General features: G+C 38.6%; 1 protein-coding gene across 3 annotated transcripts in view; it reads right to left on the minus strand.

The window, feature by feature from the left end:
- ZBTB11 (zinc finger and BTB domain containing 11) overlaps nt 1-14,897 on the minus strand; it is a 40,987-nt gene that overhangs the window by 21,684 nt on the left and 4,406 nt on the right. The window contains exons 1-4 of one of the 3 annotated variants that reach the window (XM_089910496.1): nt 14,452-14,753; nt 8,644-8,879; nt 8,335-8,394; nt 7,786-8,017 (exon numbers count right to left, since the gene is read on the minus strand). In XM_089910496.1, the coding sequence (XP_089766622.1) occupies nt 7,786-8,017; nt 8,335-8,394; nt 8,644-8,787 (436 nt within the window). In that variant the 5' untranslated portion in view covers nt 8,788-8,879; nt 14,452-14,753. Of the gene's footprint in view, nt 1-7,785; nt 8,018-8,334; nt 8,395-8,643; nt 8,880-14,451; nt 14,754-14,897 lie in introns of those variants that run through there. The other 2 variants (XM_022592772.3, XM_022592853.3) reach the window with 2 other exon arrangements.

Consider the following 14,897-nt stretch of genomic DNA (forward strand, 5'->3'; position numbering starts at 1 on the left):
TGAAAGAAATTAAAGATGATACAAATAGATGGAGAGATATACCATGTTCTTGGATTGGAAGAATCAACATTGTGAAAATGACTCTACTACCCAAAGCAATCTACAGATTCAATGCAATCCCTATCAAACTACCACTGGCAGTTTTCACAGAACTAGAACAAAAAATTTCACAATTTGTATGGAAACACAAAAGACCCCGAATAACCAAAGCAATCTTGATAATGAAAAACGGAGCTGGAGGAATCAGGCTCCCTGACTTCAGACTATACTACAAAGCTACAGTAATCAAGACAGTATGGTACTGGCACAAAAAACAGAAAGATAGATCAATGGAACAGGATAGAAAGCCCAGAGATAAACCCACGGACATATGGTCACCTTATCTTTGATAAAGGAGGCAGGAATGTAGAGTGGAGAAAGGACAGCCTCTTCAATACGTGGTGCTGGGAAAACTGGACAGGTACATGTAAAAGTATGAGGTTAGATCACTCCCTAACACCATACACAAAAATAAGCTCAAAATGTATTAAAGACCTAAATGTAAGGCCAGGCACTATAAAACTCTTAGAGGAAAACATAGGAAGAACACTCTATGACATAAATCACAGCAAGATCCTTTTTGACCCACCTCCTAGACAAATGGAAATAAGAAACAAAAATAAACAAATGGGACCTAATGAAACTCCAAAGCTTTTGCACAGCAAAGGAAACCATAAACAAGACCAAAAGACAACCCTCAGAATGGGAGAAAATATTTGCAAATGAAGCAACTGAGAAAGGATTAATCTCTAAAATTTACAAGCAGCTCATGCAGCTCAATAACAAAAAAACAAACAACCCAATCCAAAAATGGGCAGAAGACCTAAATAGACATTTCTCCAAAGAAGATATACAGACTGCCAACAAACACATGAAAGAATGCTCAACATCATTAATCATTAGAGAAATGCAAATCAAAACTACAATGAGATATCATCTCACACCAGTCAGAATGGCCATCATCAAAAAATCTAGAAACAATAAATGCTGGAGAGGGTGTGGAGAAAAGGGAACACTGTTGCACTGCTGGTGGGAATGTGAATTGGTACAGCCACTATGGAGAACAGTATGGAGGTTCCTTAAAAAACTACAAATAGAACTACCATATGACCAAGCAATCCCACTACTGGGCATATACCCTGAGAAAACCATAATTCAAAAAGAGTCATGTACCAAAATGTTCATTGCAGCTCTATTTACAATAGCCAGGAGATGGAAACAACCTAAGTGTCCATCATCGGATGAATGGATAAAGAAGATGTGGCACATATATACAATGGAATATTACTCAGCCATAAAAAGAAACGAAATTGAGCTCTTTGTAATGAGGTGGATGGACCCAGAGTCTGTCATACAGAGTGAAATAAGTCAGAAAGAGAAAGACAAATACCATATGCTAACACATATATATGGAATTTAAGGAAAAAAAAATATCAAGAAGAACCTAGGGGTAAGACAGGAATAAAGACACAGACGTACCACAGAATGGACTTGATATGGGGAGGGGGAAGGCTAAGCTGTGACAAAGTGAAAGAGTGGCATGGACATATATACACTACCAAACGTAAAACAGACAGATAGTGGGAAGCAGCCGCATAGCACAGGGAGATCAGCTTGGTGCTCTGTGACCACCTAGAGGGGTGGGATAGGGAGGGTGGGAGGGAGGCAGACGCAAGAGGGAAGCTATATGGGAATATATGTATAACTGATTCACTTTGTTATAAAGCAGAAACTAACACACCATTGTAAAGCAATTATAGTCCAATAAAGATGTAAAAAAAAAAAAAGTTTACAAATGGGAATTCCTCGGCGGTCCAGTGGTTATGACTCTGTGCTTTCACTGCTGAGGACCGCTGCTGGTTCAATCTCTGGTCAGGGAACTAAGATCCCACAAGCCATGCTGTGCCACCGCCCCGCCCACCACCAAAAAGTCTACAAATAACAATTGCTGAAGAGGGTGTGGGGAAAAGGGAACCCTCCTACACTGTTGGTGAGAATGTAAATTGGTGCAGCCACTATGGAAAATAGTATGGAGGTTCCTCAAAAAACTAAAAATAGAGTTGCCATATGATCCAGCAATCCCACTCCTGGGCATATATCCAGACAAAACTATAATTCAAAAAGATACATGCACCCCTATGATCACAGCAGCACTATTTACAATAGCCAAGACATGGAAACAATCTAAATGTTCACTGACAGATGAATGGATAAAGATGTGGTACATATATACACAATGGAATATTACTCAGCCATAAAAAAAGAATGAAATAATGCCATTTGCTGCAACATGGATGGACCTAGAGATTATCATACTAAATGAAGTAAGTCAAACAGAAAAAGACAATACCATATGATATCAGTTTTATGTGGAATCTAAAATATGACACAAATGAACTTGTGTATGAAACAGAAAGACTCACAGACATAGAGAACAGACTTGTAGTTGCCAACAGGGAGGGGGAGTGGTGGAGGGATGGAGTGGGAGTTTGGGGTTAGTGGATGCAAACTATTATATATAGAATGGATAACAGCAAGGTCCTACTGTATAGCACAGGGAACTATATTCAATATCCAGTAATAAACCATAATGGAAAAAATTAAGAAAGAATGTATAGGGGCCTTCTCTGGTGGCGCAGTGGTTGAGAGTCCGCCTGCCGATGCAGAGGACACAGGTTTGTGCCCAGGTCCGGGAAGATCCCACATGCCGTGGAGCGGCTGGGCCCGTGAGCCATGGCCGCTGAGCCTGCGCGTCCGGAGCCTGTGCTCCGCAGCGGGAGAGGCCGTGACAGTGAGAGGCCCGCGTACAGAAAAAAAAAAAAGAAAAGAAAGAATGTATATATATGTATAACTGAATCACTTTGCTGTACAGCAGAAATTAACACAACATTGTAAACCAACTCTACTTCAATAAAGAAAAATTTGGTTATCAGGCAAAAATATTGGGTTTTTGTTTATCAAGGTACAGTGTACGTACAGTATTACATAACTTTCAGGTATACAACATAGTGTTCCACAATTTTTAAAGGTTATGCTCCATTTATAGTTACTGTAAAATATTGGCTATATTTTCTGTCCTGTATAATATATCCTTGTAGTCAGGTGTTCTTTAAGAGTAGTGTTGAGGGACTTCCCTGGTGGCACAGTGGTTAAGAACCCGCCTGCCAATGCAGGGGACACGGGTTCAAGCCCTGATCCAGGAAGATCCCAAATGCTGTGGAGCAACTAAGCCCGTGTGCCGCAACTACTGAGCCTGTGCTCTAGAGCCCATGTGCCACAACTACTGAGCCCGCGTGCCACAGCTACTGAAGACTGTGTGCCTAGAGCCTGTGCTCCACAACAAGAGAAGCCTCTGCAATGAGAACCCGCGCACCGCAACAAAGAGTAGCCCCTGCTCGCTGCAACTAGAGAAAGCCCACGTGCAGCAACAGACCCAACGCAGCCAAAATAGATAAATAAATAAAATTTTTAAAAAAGTAGTGTTGAGCAGGCACCACTGATTGACTGCTATTGACTAGATTATTTTATAACTCTAAAAATTAATTTACAGAAAAGTAATTGCAAATGCAAATGAAATGTGAAAGATTAAGAAGCTTTTTCTATCAGGATAGGAAAGATAACTCCAAAACTTACAGTTCATTTCTCTATAGAGTATTAATCAATCTGTTAGCAAACTCATTTTGAGCAAATTCATTCCTCTGGTTGAAAGACAATATATACAATTCTTTTCTTCAGAATTCTATTAGAAACAGTTTTAACATCTTACTGGTTTCCTAAATTAATCATATAAAACCTTGTACTATAGTATTTGTATAAGTTAGGTTTTTAACATTTAAAAAATTATGCTTTGGCATAGGGCTTAGGAAAGTTTTTCTGTAAAGAGCAAGATAAGCAAATATTTTAGGTTTTGTGGGTCACTAATTTATGTAGCAACTATTCAATTCCGCCCTTGTAAGCTCAAAAGCAGCCACAGACAATATATAAATACATGGGTGTGGCTGTCTCCCAATAAAACTTTATTTACAAAAGCAGGCAGTGGGCCACCCTACAAGTTATAGTCTGCCAACTTTTTTAAAAAAAAGTCAGTAAACCTCTAGTAAAAAAAATTCAGAAATGAGAGAGAAGGCAGAAGGAATGAAAGAGACAAATCTACAGTCACTGGAGGCATTTAGAAGAGAATATTAAAAATTTTGTGCTGGAATTCCTTGGCAGTCCAGTGGTTAGGACTCTGCGCTTTCACTGCTGAGGGTCCAGGTTCAGTCCGTGGTCGGGGAACTAAGATCCCACAGGCCGCGTGGCACCACCACCACCACCAACAAAAATTGTGCCAAGAAACTTGAAAATTTAGATGAAATGGACATATTATGGCAAAACTTTCTATAAATTACTCAAGATGAAATAGAAAACCTAAAGAATTCCCTAACCATTAAACTTGTCGAATTAGTACCTAAAAATCTTGCCCCAAAAGTCCAGTCAATTTTAGCCATCATTCTACCAAAAATTCAAGAAACAAATAATTCTAATCTCATAGTAACTACTTCAGTGCATGTAAAAAATTGGAGGGAATACACAATCTATAAGACTAAACCAACTCTGATATCAAAACATGACAGAAACAGTGTGAAAAAGGAAAATTACTCATGAATACACTTTGAAACAGTCTAACAATATTAGCATTCTAAACCAAACACAGCAGTTTGTACAAAAGATGATATATTATGACTAAACTGGATTTATCTCAGGAATGAAAAATTGAGTTAACATTAGTAAACCAATGGAATTTCCCACATTAATGAAAAAAATAAAGATGGTCTCAACGGATACAGAAAAAGTATGTGGTAAGTCCACACCTATTTCAGAGGGAATTTCCTTAATGTTAAAGGGGGTAAAGGGTTATCTATTTAAAACATTCACCAAATAATATACTTCATGGTTAAAAAAGAAAAAAAAGCATTCCCATGTCTTTCTTTACCATGGGAATAAATGAACCCTCTATCACTACCTCTATTTAACTGCTGGGGTTCTTTTGAAGTCCTAGACAGCACTGTAAAGCGAGAAGAAAAAAGTTCAAAATATAAGGACTGGAAAGGTAGGGGAAAAAAACATTACTATTAGCAGATAATATATTAATATATTCAATATTTGTTTTATATGGAAAATCTCAAAGAGTATAAATGTCTGAATGACTAGTAGTCATTCAGACATTTATCTATAGATTGTTTGTTGATTCTATATACAGTATTACTATATACAGTACTCTATATACAGTACTACTTTGTTGATTCTATATACAGTACTACTGTATATAGAATCAACAGCTACCAAAAATAAATCAGAAATAATATAATTTTAAGAAAACAAATTATAATAGTATCAAAAAGTATAAACTACCTTAGAATAATCTAACAAAAGATGTGTGAGACTTTTATGGAAAAACCTCTAAAACTTTATTAATTTGATGTAATCCCTAACAAAATACATTTTTCTTCTTTTTATGGAAGCAGACAAGCTGCTTTAATAGTTTATATGGAACAGCAAAGAGTTATGAATAACTAAGACCCACCTGAATAATTAAGGTGGGAGACTTTCATTATTATAAAGCTAAGGTCATTAAGACCAAGCAATAATAGTGTGAGAAGAGACAACCAATAGACTGGAAAAAAGCTTATAATCAGTACTTAACATGTGAAAATGTGTTTTTTAAGAGAATTTGCATGGCTGATGGGTAGGAAGAGAAGGGAGTTTTCACTAAATGGTTCTGAAACAAAATGGGAAAAAATGAAATCAAACGCCTATCTCACACCATCAAAAAAAAAATTCCAAATAGATTAAAAGTTAAATATGAAAGGAAAACTATAAGGCAGTATATGAAAATATCTTTACGACTGAGTAGGGAAGAATTTTTTTTTAAAGCATAAACAACATAAAGGAAAACACTGATGAATTCAACAACCATTAAACTAGGTAATTAGAAAACAGATGTCATTTATCATTGCTTTTTTATACATTACACATATTTTATAATTAGTCTACTAAATATTTAAAAATCAAACAAAATTTTTGACAATGTCTACTTCACCTGCTATTGGTTTACACCATATTTGCTGAACAATATATAAAAATAAGCATATGGAATGAAGAATAAATGAGATATTTTGTTGGAATAATAGAATGCTGTGCTGCAGTTATTTGGGGGCAGACATTTCATTTGCTATTATAAGCTGCTGAGAAACTGGAAAAGAGCAACACACTCTTCTTTCTGCTTCAGATGCATAAAAGATGCATGAGGGGGCTTCCCTGGTGGCGCAGTGGTTGAGGGTCCGCCTGCCGATGCACGGGACACGGGTTCGTGCCCCGGTCCGGGAAGATCCCACATGCCGCGGAGCGGCTGGGCCCGTGAGCCATGGCCGCTGAGCCTGCGCGTCCGGAGTCTGTGCTCCGCAGTGGGAGAGGCCCGCATACAGCAAAAAAAAAGAAAAAAAAAAGATACATGAGGGCTTCCCTGGTGGCGCAGTGGTTGAGAGTCTGCCTGCCGATGCAGGGGACGCGGGTTTGTGCCGGGTCTGGGAAGATCCCACATGCTGCGGAGCGGCTGGGCCCGAGGCCACAACAGTGAGAGGCCCGCATACCGCCAAAAAACAACAACAACAACAACAAAAAAGATGCATGAAAGATAAGGAAAAAATTCCAAAGCTAACACATCAAGACTACACTTGTGATAGGTTTTATTATTCAGATGGCCCAGAATAAGATGTATTTTCTCCTCTGAGTCACCAAAGTAAACATCACGAATCTAGGATGTAATGCAACTCTATGCTCTGTAAAAGTTTTTGTTCACCACTGTATCCCCATAGCCCAGGCCAGTTCCTTGCAAACAATGGATGCTTCAGAAATATTTTTTAGTAATTAAACATATAGCTACTGTTAAGGAAAAATATATGAATTTGTCTTTCCAGAGAAGGTGAGTTTTAACAAGTATAAGGTAGAAAAGGATCAGTGGTTAACTAGGTAAGTATTTATATATCTGGATAAAGTCATTTTTTTGTTTAAGAAAGGCGAAATGACATTTCACACAGTGGTGTCAGTAATTCAAGAATTACAGCAAACTAATATTATGAGGAAATATATAAGTAAGGTTACCTATTTTAATGTTTCCTAAATTTTCATTTGTTGACTCCTAAGCCAATACATAAATTCTAGTGAGGCCAAAAGAAAGTCAAATTATTCATTTAATAATAATAACAACAACAGCAGCAGCCCCAAAGAAATGAAAAAACCACACCTGGAATTCTGATTATTCTATATTGACAATTTGATTATCGAATCTAATGAATGACGATTATTAATCTTAAAAAATGAAAAACAACAGACCTACATAAGTGCTCTACAATTTCATGTTGCACAACATAAGATTCAGGCAGTCAATTTTAAAGTAATATATTTACTTAGTGTAATAACACTGGTGCAATTATAGATTTCTCTCCAACTGTTTTTAACAGTGTAAATCCCAGAAATTCTACTACTGCTACAATCATCTCCGCTAACGGATAGTGACAGGAAATGACAGCCTTTTCATAACTCTATCCTGGAAACCCTACTAAAAGGAAGGACCTTACAGTTCAGCTTAGTCTGTTTCTGTAAGTGGGCTTCTCTCACTTGAGAATAGAACCTGAGTTTGTAAGATATACACACCCTCTTCCAGTATATACTTATTAACAAAAAACAAGAATATCAGAAAATTCTTACCAGAAAGATCCACCACTGCCTCATGACTGGAAACAGCTCCTTTCTCAATAAAAAGATCTCGAAAATATTCGCTATTAGCTGACAGAACAGATTTATGAGCTTTGTACTCTTCTCCTTCAATTAACAAAGTAACATCACAGAACTGGTTAGAGAGTCTCTGTTCATTCAGCTGTCTTAAGACAGCCTGACAATGTTTTGGAGAAGAACGTTTCACCACTCCTTTGGTGTCAACCTATCAAAATAAGTTTGAGACCAAGAGTTGCATTACATATCATCTGTATTTTTACCCTTAACAGAATTTAAAACAAGACACATTATTCCCTTGTAAAAGATTCCACTAATATGAAGAAATAACCTGATCTTTATTACCTGTGTATTTCAATAAAAAGATACGTTGTTCTCACTATCTTCTGCTATGTTCATTCTACTTGACCCAATGAAAATCTGCATCTCACTTCTTGCTGCCTCCTCTTATTAGTCAGAAATTTATTTGATAATATAAGAAACTAATGCAGGCAAAAAACAAAGACCTAGTCAGCTTAATTTTACCTTGCTGCATGACCCAGAGACTGCTTCCAGAAATGTATTCTGTCTACCTGTACCAATATACTATTAAAAAGAAGAGAGGAGGAGTAATTAACAACAAACCAACAAGTTACATTCTGATGAGAAGAAACAACAGGAATACTTATGATTAAGGAAGAGGCAGTATTAGCAAACTTTTAGGGCACATAACAACATGACAATGACAGTGCCAAAAGGGAAGCAGTTTTAGTGGTTTAAGAAAAAATTCAGTTAAGACTATAAATACTAACACACTAGTTACCAATGTTAAGCTGAATGGAAAGTTCCACTTACAAATACAAGTTCATGTTTGGATACTGGCTTCTTTTTTGCAGGCTTGGAAGCTGTAGTTGGAGGCGAAGTAAAGTTGCTCAGGTCATCCTCTGATTCATTACTTTCTTCTCCAGATTCAAGGTCTAGTCCCAATTCTTCCAACATTTCTGAAGTATCTGATATAGGACGGGATCGATCTAGTTTCTCCTGGCATTTGCTACACTGTTTAATGTAATCTTTGACTTGCTTTAATATACCTACAATGAAACAAAAATTAACTAGTTAAATTTAATACTGCTCTCATGTGAAAACTGAAGATTATACTGTTCATTATTTAATCTGTGTATACTAATGTATATTCAAGTGCATGTATACAGACACACACATGCCCATAAAGTATGTAGAGTGAATTATTTAGAATTTAAGATACATTTTTTTCAAAGATATGTTATAATGACAATTTGTCTCCATGCCGAAGTAGACTGTTTTGTTGTTCACTCTTAGTTATTCACTTACTCACTGTACGATTATGTAGTACCATCCAATCTCCATGTGAGTTTCAACTCACTCATGCAATAGGAACTATATGAAATTGCCAATATTCAACTGTTTTTGACCTTCATAAACAGTAATATAATAATGTGGTTCACGCTAATAACTCTCCACCCTACTAACATCAGGCTTCACCACGCAATTAGCTTTGGCCAATGAAATATGAATGAATATGATGGATGCCATGTGTCACTAGAAGCTTTAAGAAGCAATGTTTCCCATCAGTTCCCTGACTTATGTCCCCTCTGTCAAAGAGCAGCATGTTCCAGATGGATACTGCCCTTTAGCCTGAAATGTAGATGAAAAAAACAGGTGGAGCCAATCTGCAACCTGAAAAGGACCACAACCAAAACTTGTAATGAGTGTAAAATATATCTCTTGTCTTTGAAAGCTATGAGGTTTTTGAGTTTTATTAAATAACAGTATACGCAATCTATCAAAAGTTGATTATACACGAGCCACTCATAAAACCCTACTCTGAATTTCAACTTTTTTTTTTTTTTTTTGCGGTACGCAGGCCTCTCACTGTTGCGCCCTCTCCCGTTGCGGAGCACAGGCTCTGGACGCGCAGGCTCAGCGGCCATGGTTCACGGGCCCAGCTGCTCCGCGGCATGTGGGATCTTCCCGGACCGGGGCACGAATCTGTGTCCCCTGCATCGTCAGGCGGACTCTCAACCACTGCGCCACCAGGGAAGCCCCTTGAATTTCAACTTTCAACTCAACATGTTGGGATGGGGTAGGAAGCAGGGAGGAACACTTAACACACACTCCCCCCTCTCCATCATACTTGTAAGGGAGGACCAATTAATTCCCATTCTACAGAGAAGGAGAATGAAGCCCTAAGAGGTAACCTGTCCAAAGTCACACCTAGTAAACTGCATAAGTGGGCCTCCAGAAGTCATGTGACTTTCAGGATACTATGCTACTTACCCAGGAACACATTTATCCATCCCTGTGACAGAAACTTCTTCCCCCACAATCCCCAAGTAAAATGCCAATGAAAAGGCTGTTAATTAGCTAAAATGATACAGAGGTATATAGAAAATTCCTGAAAAGAGTTTCAAGATGATAAATTATACCAAATTACTTGCACTTCAACCTTCAGATAGTATTTAAGCAATATTTCTCAAATTGTATTATATCCCATACTTACTAAAAGAAGTACACACTGGACTAATAAATTCGGAAAATTATATTCTCGGGACTTCCCTGGTGGTGCAGTGGTTAAGAATCCGCCTGCCAATGCAGGGGACACAGGTTCAAGCCCTGGTCCAGGAAGATCCCACATGCCGCGGAGCAACTAAGCCCATGCGCCACAACTACTGAGCCCGCGTGCCGCAACTACTGAAATCCGTGTGCCTACAGCCCTTGCTCCTCAACAAGAGAAGCCACTGCAATGAGAAGCCCACTCACCGCAACGAAGAGTAGTCCCCGCTTGCTCCAACTAGAGAAAGCCCACGCACAGCAACGAAGACCCAACGCAGCCAAAAATAAAAAAAATAAATAAATTTATAGAAAAAAAGATATTAATGTATGACAGTCGATCAACTGTCTGAAAAAATCATCCTATCATATTTTAGGAGTCCTTTAACTCTAGTGTTAGTGTTTTGATGGGATGCATCTTAAATCTAGCTTTACAGATTCATGAACCTGGCCTCTTTAGCTTGCCCAGAGCTGATTAAGCTGAAAGAATCTGACTCAAATTAATCACTGAAAAGACATAAATGTGTAAAGACAGTTAACTTACTATTTTAAGAGTGGGTAATTACCACAAGGGGTAGAAATTACTTTATGCAGGAAAATTTGAATCCACTGACTAGCTTTGTGACCATGTCCAAGTCACCTAACCTCTCTGTGCCAAAATGGGGATAAGAGCACTTACCTTCACAGCATGTTATAATGATAAAATGTTAATATATAAATCACTTTGAACAGTGTCTGAGACAAGGTAACGACTACGTAAGCGTTAAATGATGCTCAATGGTCAACCTCCATAAAAACGTCCACATAGGGGACTTCTCTGGTGGCACAGTGGTTAAGAACCCACCTGCCAATGCAGGGGACACAGGTTCAAGCCCTGGTCCAGGAAGATCCCACATGCTGCGGAGCAACTAAACCCATGTGCTACAACTACTGAGCCCACGTGCCACAACTACTGAAGCCTGCACGCCTAGAGTCTGTGCTCCGCAACAAGAGAAGCTACCACAATGAGAAGCCTGTGCACTGAAACCAAAAGAAGCCCCCACTTGCCGCAACTAGAGAAAGCGCACCGCAGCAACGAAGACCCAGTGCAGCCCCTCCCCCCAAAAAGAAAGTCCACATAAAATACCAAATTAGCATTAAGAGGTTCTTTACTGAGCATAGACTTAGTGGGTAAACAACCTCTGATAAAACAACTCGAGGAACAGATTCTCACTCTAGAGCAGCGTTTCCCAACCTCAGCAGTGTTGACATTTTGGGCCAGATGATTCTTTTTGTGGGGCAGGGAGGGGTGGGTAGGCTGTCTTGTCCTGTGCACTGTGGAATGTTTAGGAGCATTCCTGACCTCTACCTAACCAGACGTCAAGAGCAGCCCCTCAAACACCACCACCAATTATGACAACCAGTATTGTCTCCAGACATAGTCAGATGTTCCCTGGGAGGCAAAACTGTCCAGGATTGAGAACCCCTACTCCGGAGATCTGCCAAACTGAACAATTTGCTCCTGTTATATGTTCAAGAACTTCCCTCCCTCCCTATCAGTGATAAGGCCCAGAGAATTGTGGCTCCTATTTCTATTTCTCCACACATATTAGTCATTCAGATTTTTTTTTTTTCAAAGAGGTTACAAAGTGATCAGTTATAGCTGTATTAACATAGATCCAGTTCTTGCTGGGTTTTCAGAAATTACACCCTCCTCTTCTAGATTAGATAATGTCAGCATCAATTTATCCCCATAAAACAAATCAGTTCTTAGGGTAGGAACCTCTGCAGATGGCTAATTTAACCTATTACATAATTTTCGTAGTTTAATCTTTTTTCCTACTAATTTAATTTTCTCTTCACATTTTGCATTAATTGTAGATCCCCGTAAGTCAGCATTTGACTGAGGCAGGGGAGAGAGTCATTTATTTTGAAACTCCAGCATATAACTACAATACAGGATAAAATAAGGGGTTGAGAGGGTGAGACTATCTACTAACATTTTACGTTCTGAAATAAATTTGCTATATGTCAACTTTAGGCACTGAGCCAGTTTTTCACTGTGCTCAAACAAGTGAAGTTGCTACAAATTTGCTTGATTACCAGGATATAATGGCATTGCTTATGATGGCAACATTCTAGAAAAAGCAGCATAAATAATAAATCCCAGTAAACTATCCCTGACTTTGGAATCGTTTTTTTCTTGGCATCTACACTGATTAGATCTTATTAATTCCCAGATAAACATCTACAGGGCTTTGGAGTATGTTTGTTATAAAAAGGGTCCATTTGTAGTGTATGACACATTAAAAACTGATAGTTAAAAATGTTTTATCAGCTATCAGTTCCAGGTCCAAGAATGTTTATTTTTCTGTCTATGCAGCGTTGTTAATTTTTTTTTTCTCTTCCTTTTGGCGGTCCCAAGCAGCATGCGGGATCTTGGTTCCCCAACCAGGGATCGAACCTACGCCCCTTGCTGTGGAAGCGTGGAGTCCTAACCACTGAACCACCAGGGAAGTCCCCAGTGTTGATAATTTTAATAGGCCTACAACAAACAAGTAAAATGAGCAAAGTGTTAATGTAATAAACATCAAAATGAATAGCTAATAATCGACGGCAAACTTCTCTGATGCTTACTGACTATGAATTCTCATTTTAAATGAAAAAATATTAAAATAATAAAAATAATGATATAAAATAGTATCATAAACCCATTACATATTAACAAAAATAGCATTTATACGAAAAATACTATTTACCAAAACATAAAAAAATTAGTGAGAAAAGTGTGCTACTTTACATTTTTGCAAGTCTTTTTAACGCGTGGTTTAACAGAAGACAGATTATCATATATGCATTCAATCTATTGCCATATTATCACGTCATGTAGCCTCTGGAAAACGCCACTGTATACTTGTGATACAATAAGTAAAAACGCAAATAATGCCTTAGTATTATTATGAATATAATTTTGACTTTGGGGATTCTCTGAAAGGATCTCAGGGCCTCCCTGTTCAGGGGTTTAGTACCAAATTTAGAGAACAGCTGTTCTGGACATTTAAGGACTTCAAAAGTCTACTTATCCACAAATGTATCTCTCATTAAAAAAAATAAACATCAACACAGTCTCAGGTTTTTTTTTTTTGTCTTTTAAGACACTGCAAACTAAAACAAAAATCAAACAAACAAAATACTGGATTAGATTTTCACTCACAGATAATCAATTTAGGGAAGGAAAATTCTGAACACTAAGCCCATTTAGCACCATATAATAGTGATTAAGAAAAGTTTGAAATCCCAAAGGTCAGCTCCTGGTGCTTTTAGTTTTTCCATCTGTAAAACAGAGACATAAATGTTTCCATCTTACAAGGTTTGATGAGGATTAAATACTATGTAAAAATAAATTAAGTGCTCAGCACTATGCCTGCATGTAAAAGCTTGATCCGTGTTATCTTTAGCTATAATTATCGTTTTAACATGTCATAAAATATTAAACCTGAGACATTTGTTCAACAAAACTATGTCTGACCAAATCAATCCTAACAAAATGCAGCAATTACTCCATATTTACCCTTCAGTCATGTCGCTATAGGAATTTAAGTCAGATATTGGTTTAAAATATAAAATAAGGAAAAGCTTTTAAGAAGAATATAGAGAGCTGGACTGTTTTTGAAAACACGAAAAAATTATTTAAGATGCAAAAAGACCTGTCCAGAAAAGTTCATATTCAGTAGTCTAACTTCCTTACTCACAGATTAAGTTCCATAAGTTAATTTCTGCAGAACCATACGGAATCGTTCCTGACGAAACCTCTTCTATAGGCCTGCAAACTTTTACTAATTATAAACGAACGGTTTGAATATTCATCAACTTTTTGGAGAGTGAGGACGGTAAAAAACAAAAACAAAAACCCGAAGGACCCTTTCTCTCCTTCCCTAACCTGGTTCCCAAGGAGTCAAACTTTAAAGCCACACTCCCGGACCATAACAGTCCCAGAAACCTCATCTTTTCTGGGTATACATAGTGCCTCAGTGTCCAAATCGCTCTTCACTACAGCAAACGGAAGAATATTAAAATACCCAGAATTGAGAGTACCTGCTTTTAAAATTCTTGTCCTAAAAACTAGGCTCAAATGACTGTTTCCACACAGTCACTCGAAATCACTTCTGCACACAACTGTATGATTCCTTATTCACGCCGCAGTAGCACAAAGAGGAACCCCGGCAAGCGGATCAGCAGAAGCTCAAACCCGTGGGCCAACACCCTAGCGGAACGCACTGCAGAAAGCGGCCGGGCTCTGGGCGGACCGCGCCGCTCCCAAACCATCCGCACATACAGGATTTTTAAACGCACACACACAGCACCTGCAACGGCCGCCCAAGAGCGTCCGCAAAGGGAAGAAGCCACCGCCTCCCGCGCCGCCGAAGGAGGCGGGCCCAGCGCACCCCGCGCGTCCCGGCCCCTCCCCGCGGCTGGGCCGGCCCCCGGGGAAGCCCCCTTCGCCCCACCCCGGGCCAGGGCCCGCCCCCAGCTTCCCCGGC

This window comes from Delphinapterus leucas, chromosome 4 (assembly GCF_059928025.1).
Source record: "Delphinapterus leucas isolate spDelLeu-1000000601 "Yukka" chromosome 4, BTC_Dleu_Yukka2, whole genome shotgun sequence".
NCBI lineage: Eukaryota > Metazoa > Chordata > Mammalia > Artiodactyla > Monodontidae > Delphinapterus > Delphinapterus leucas.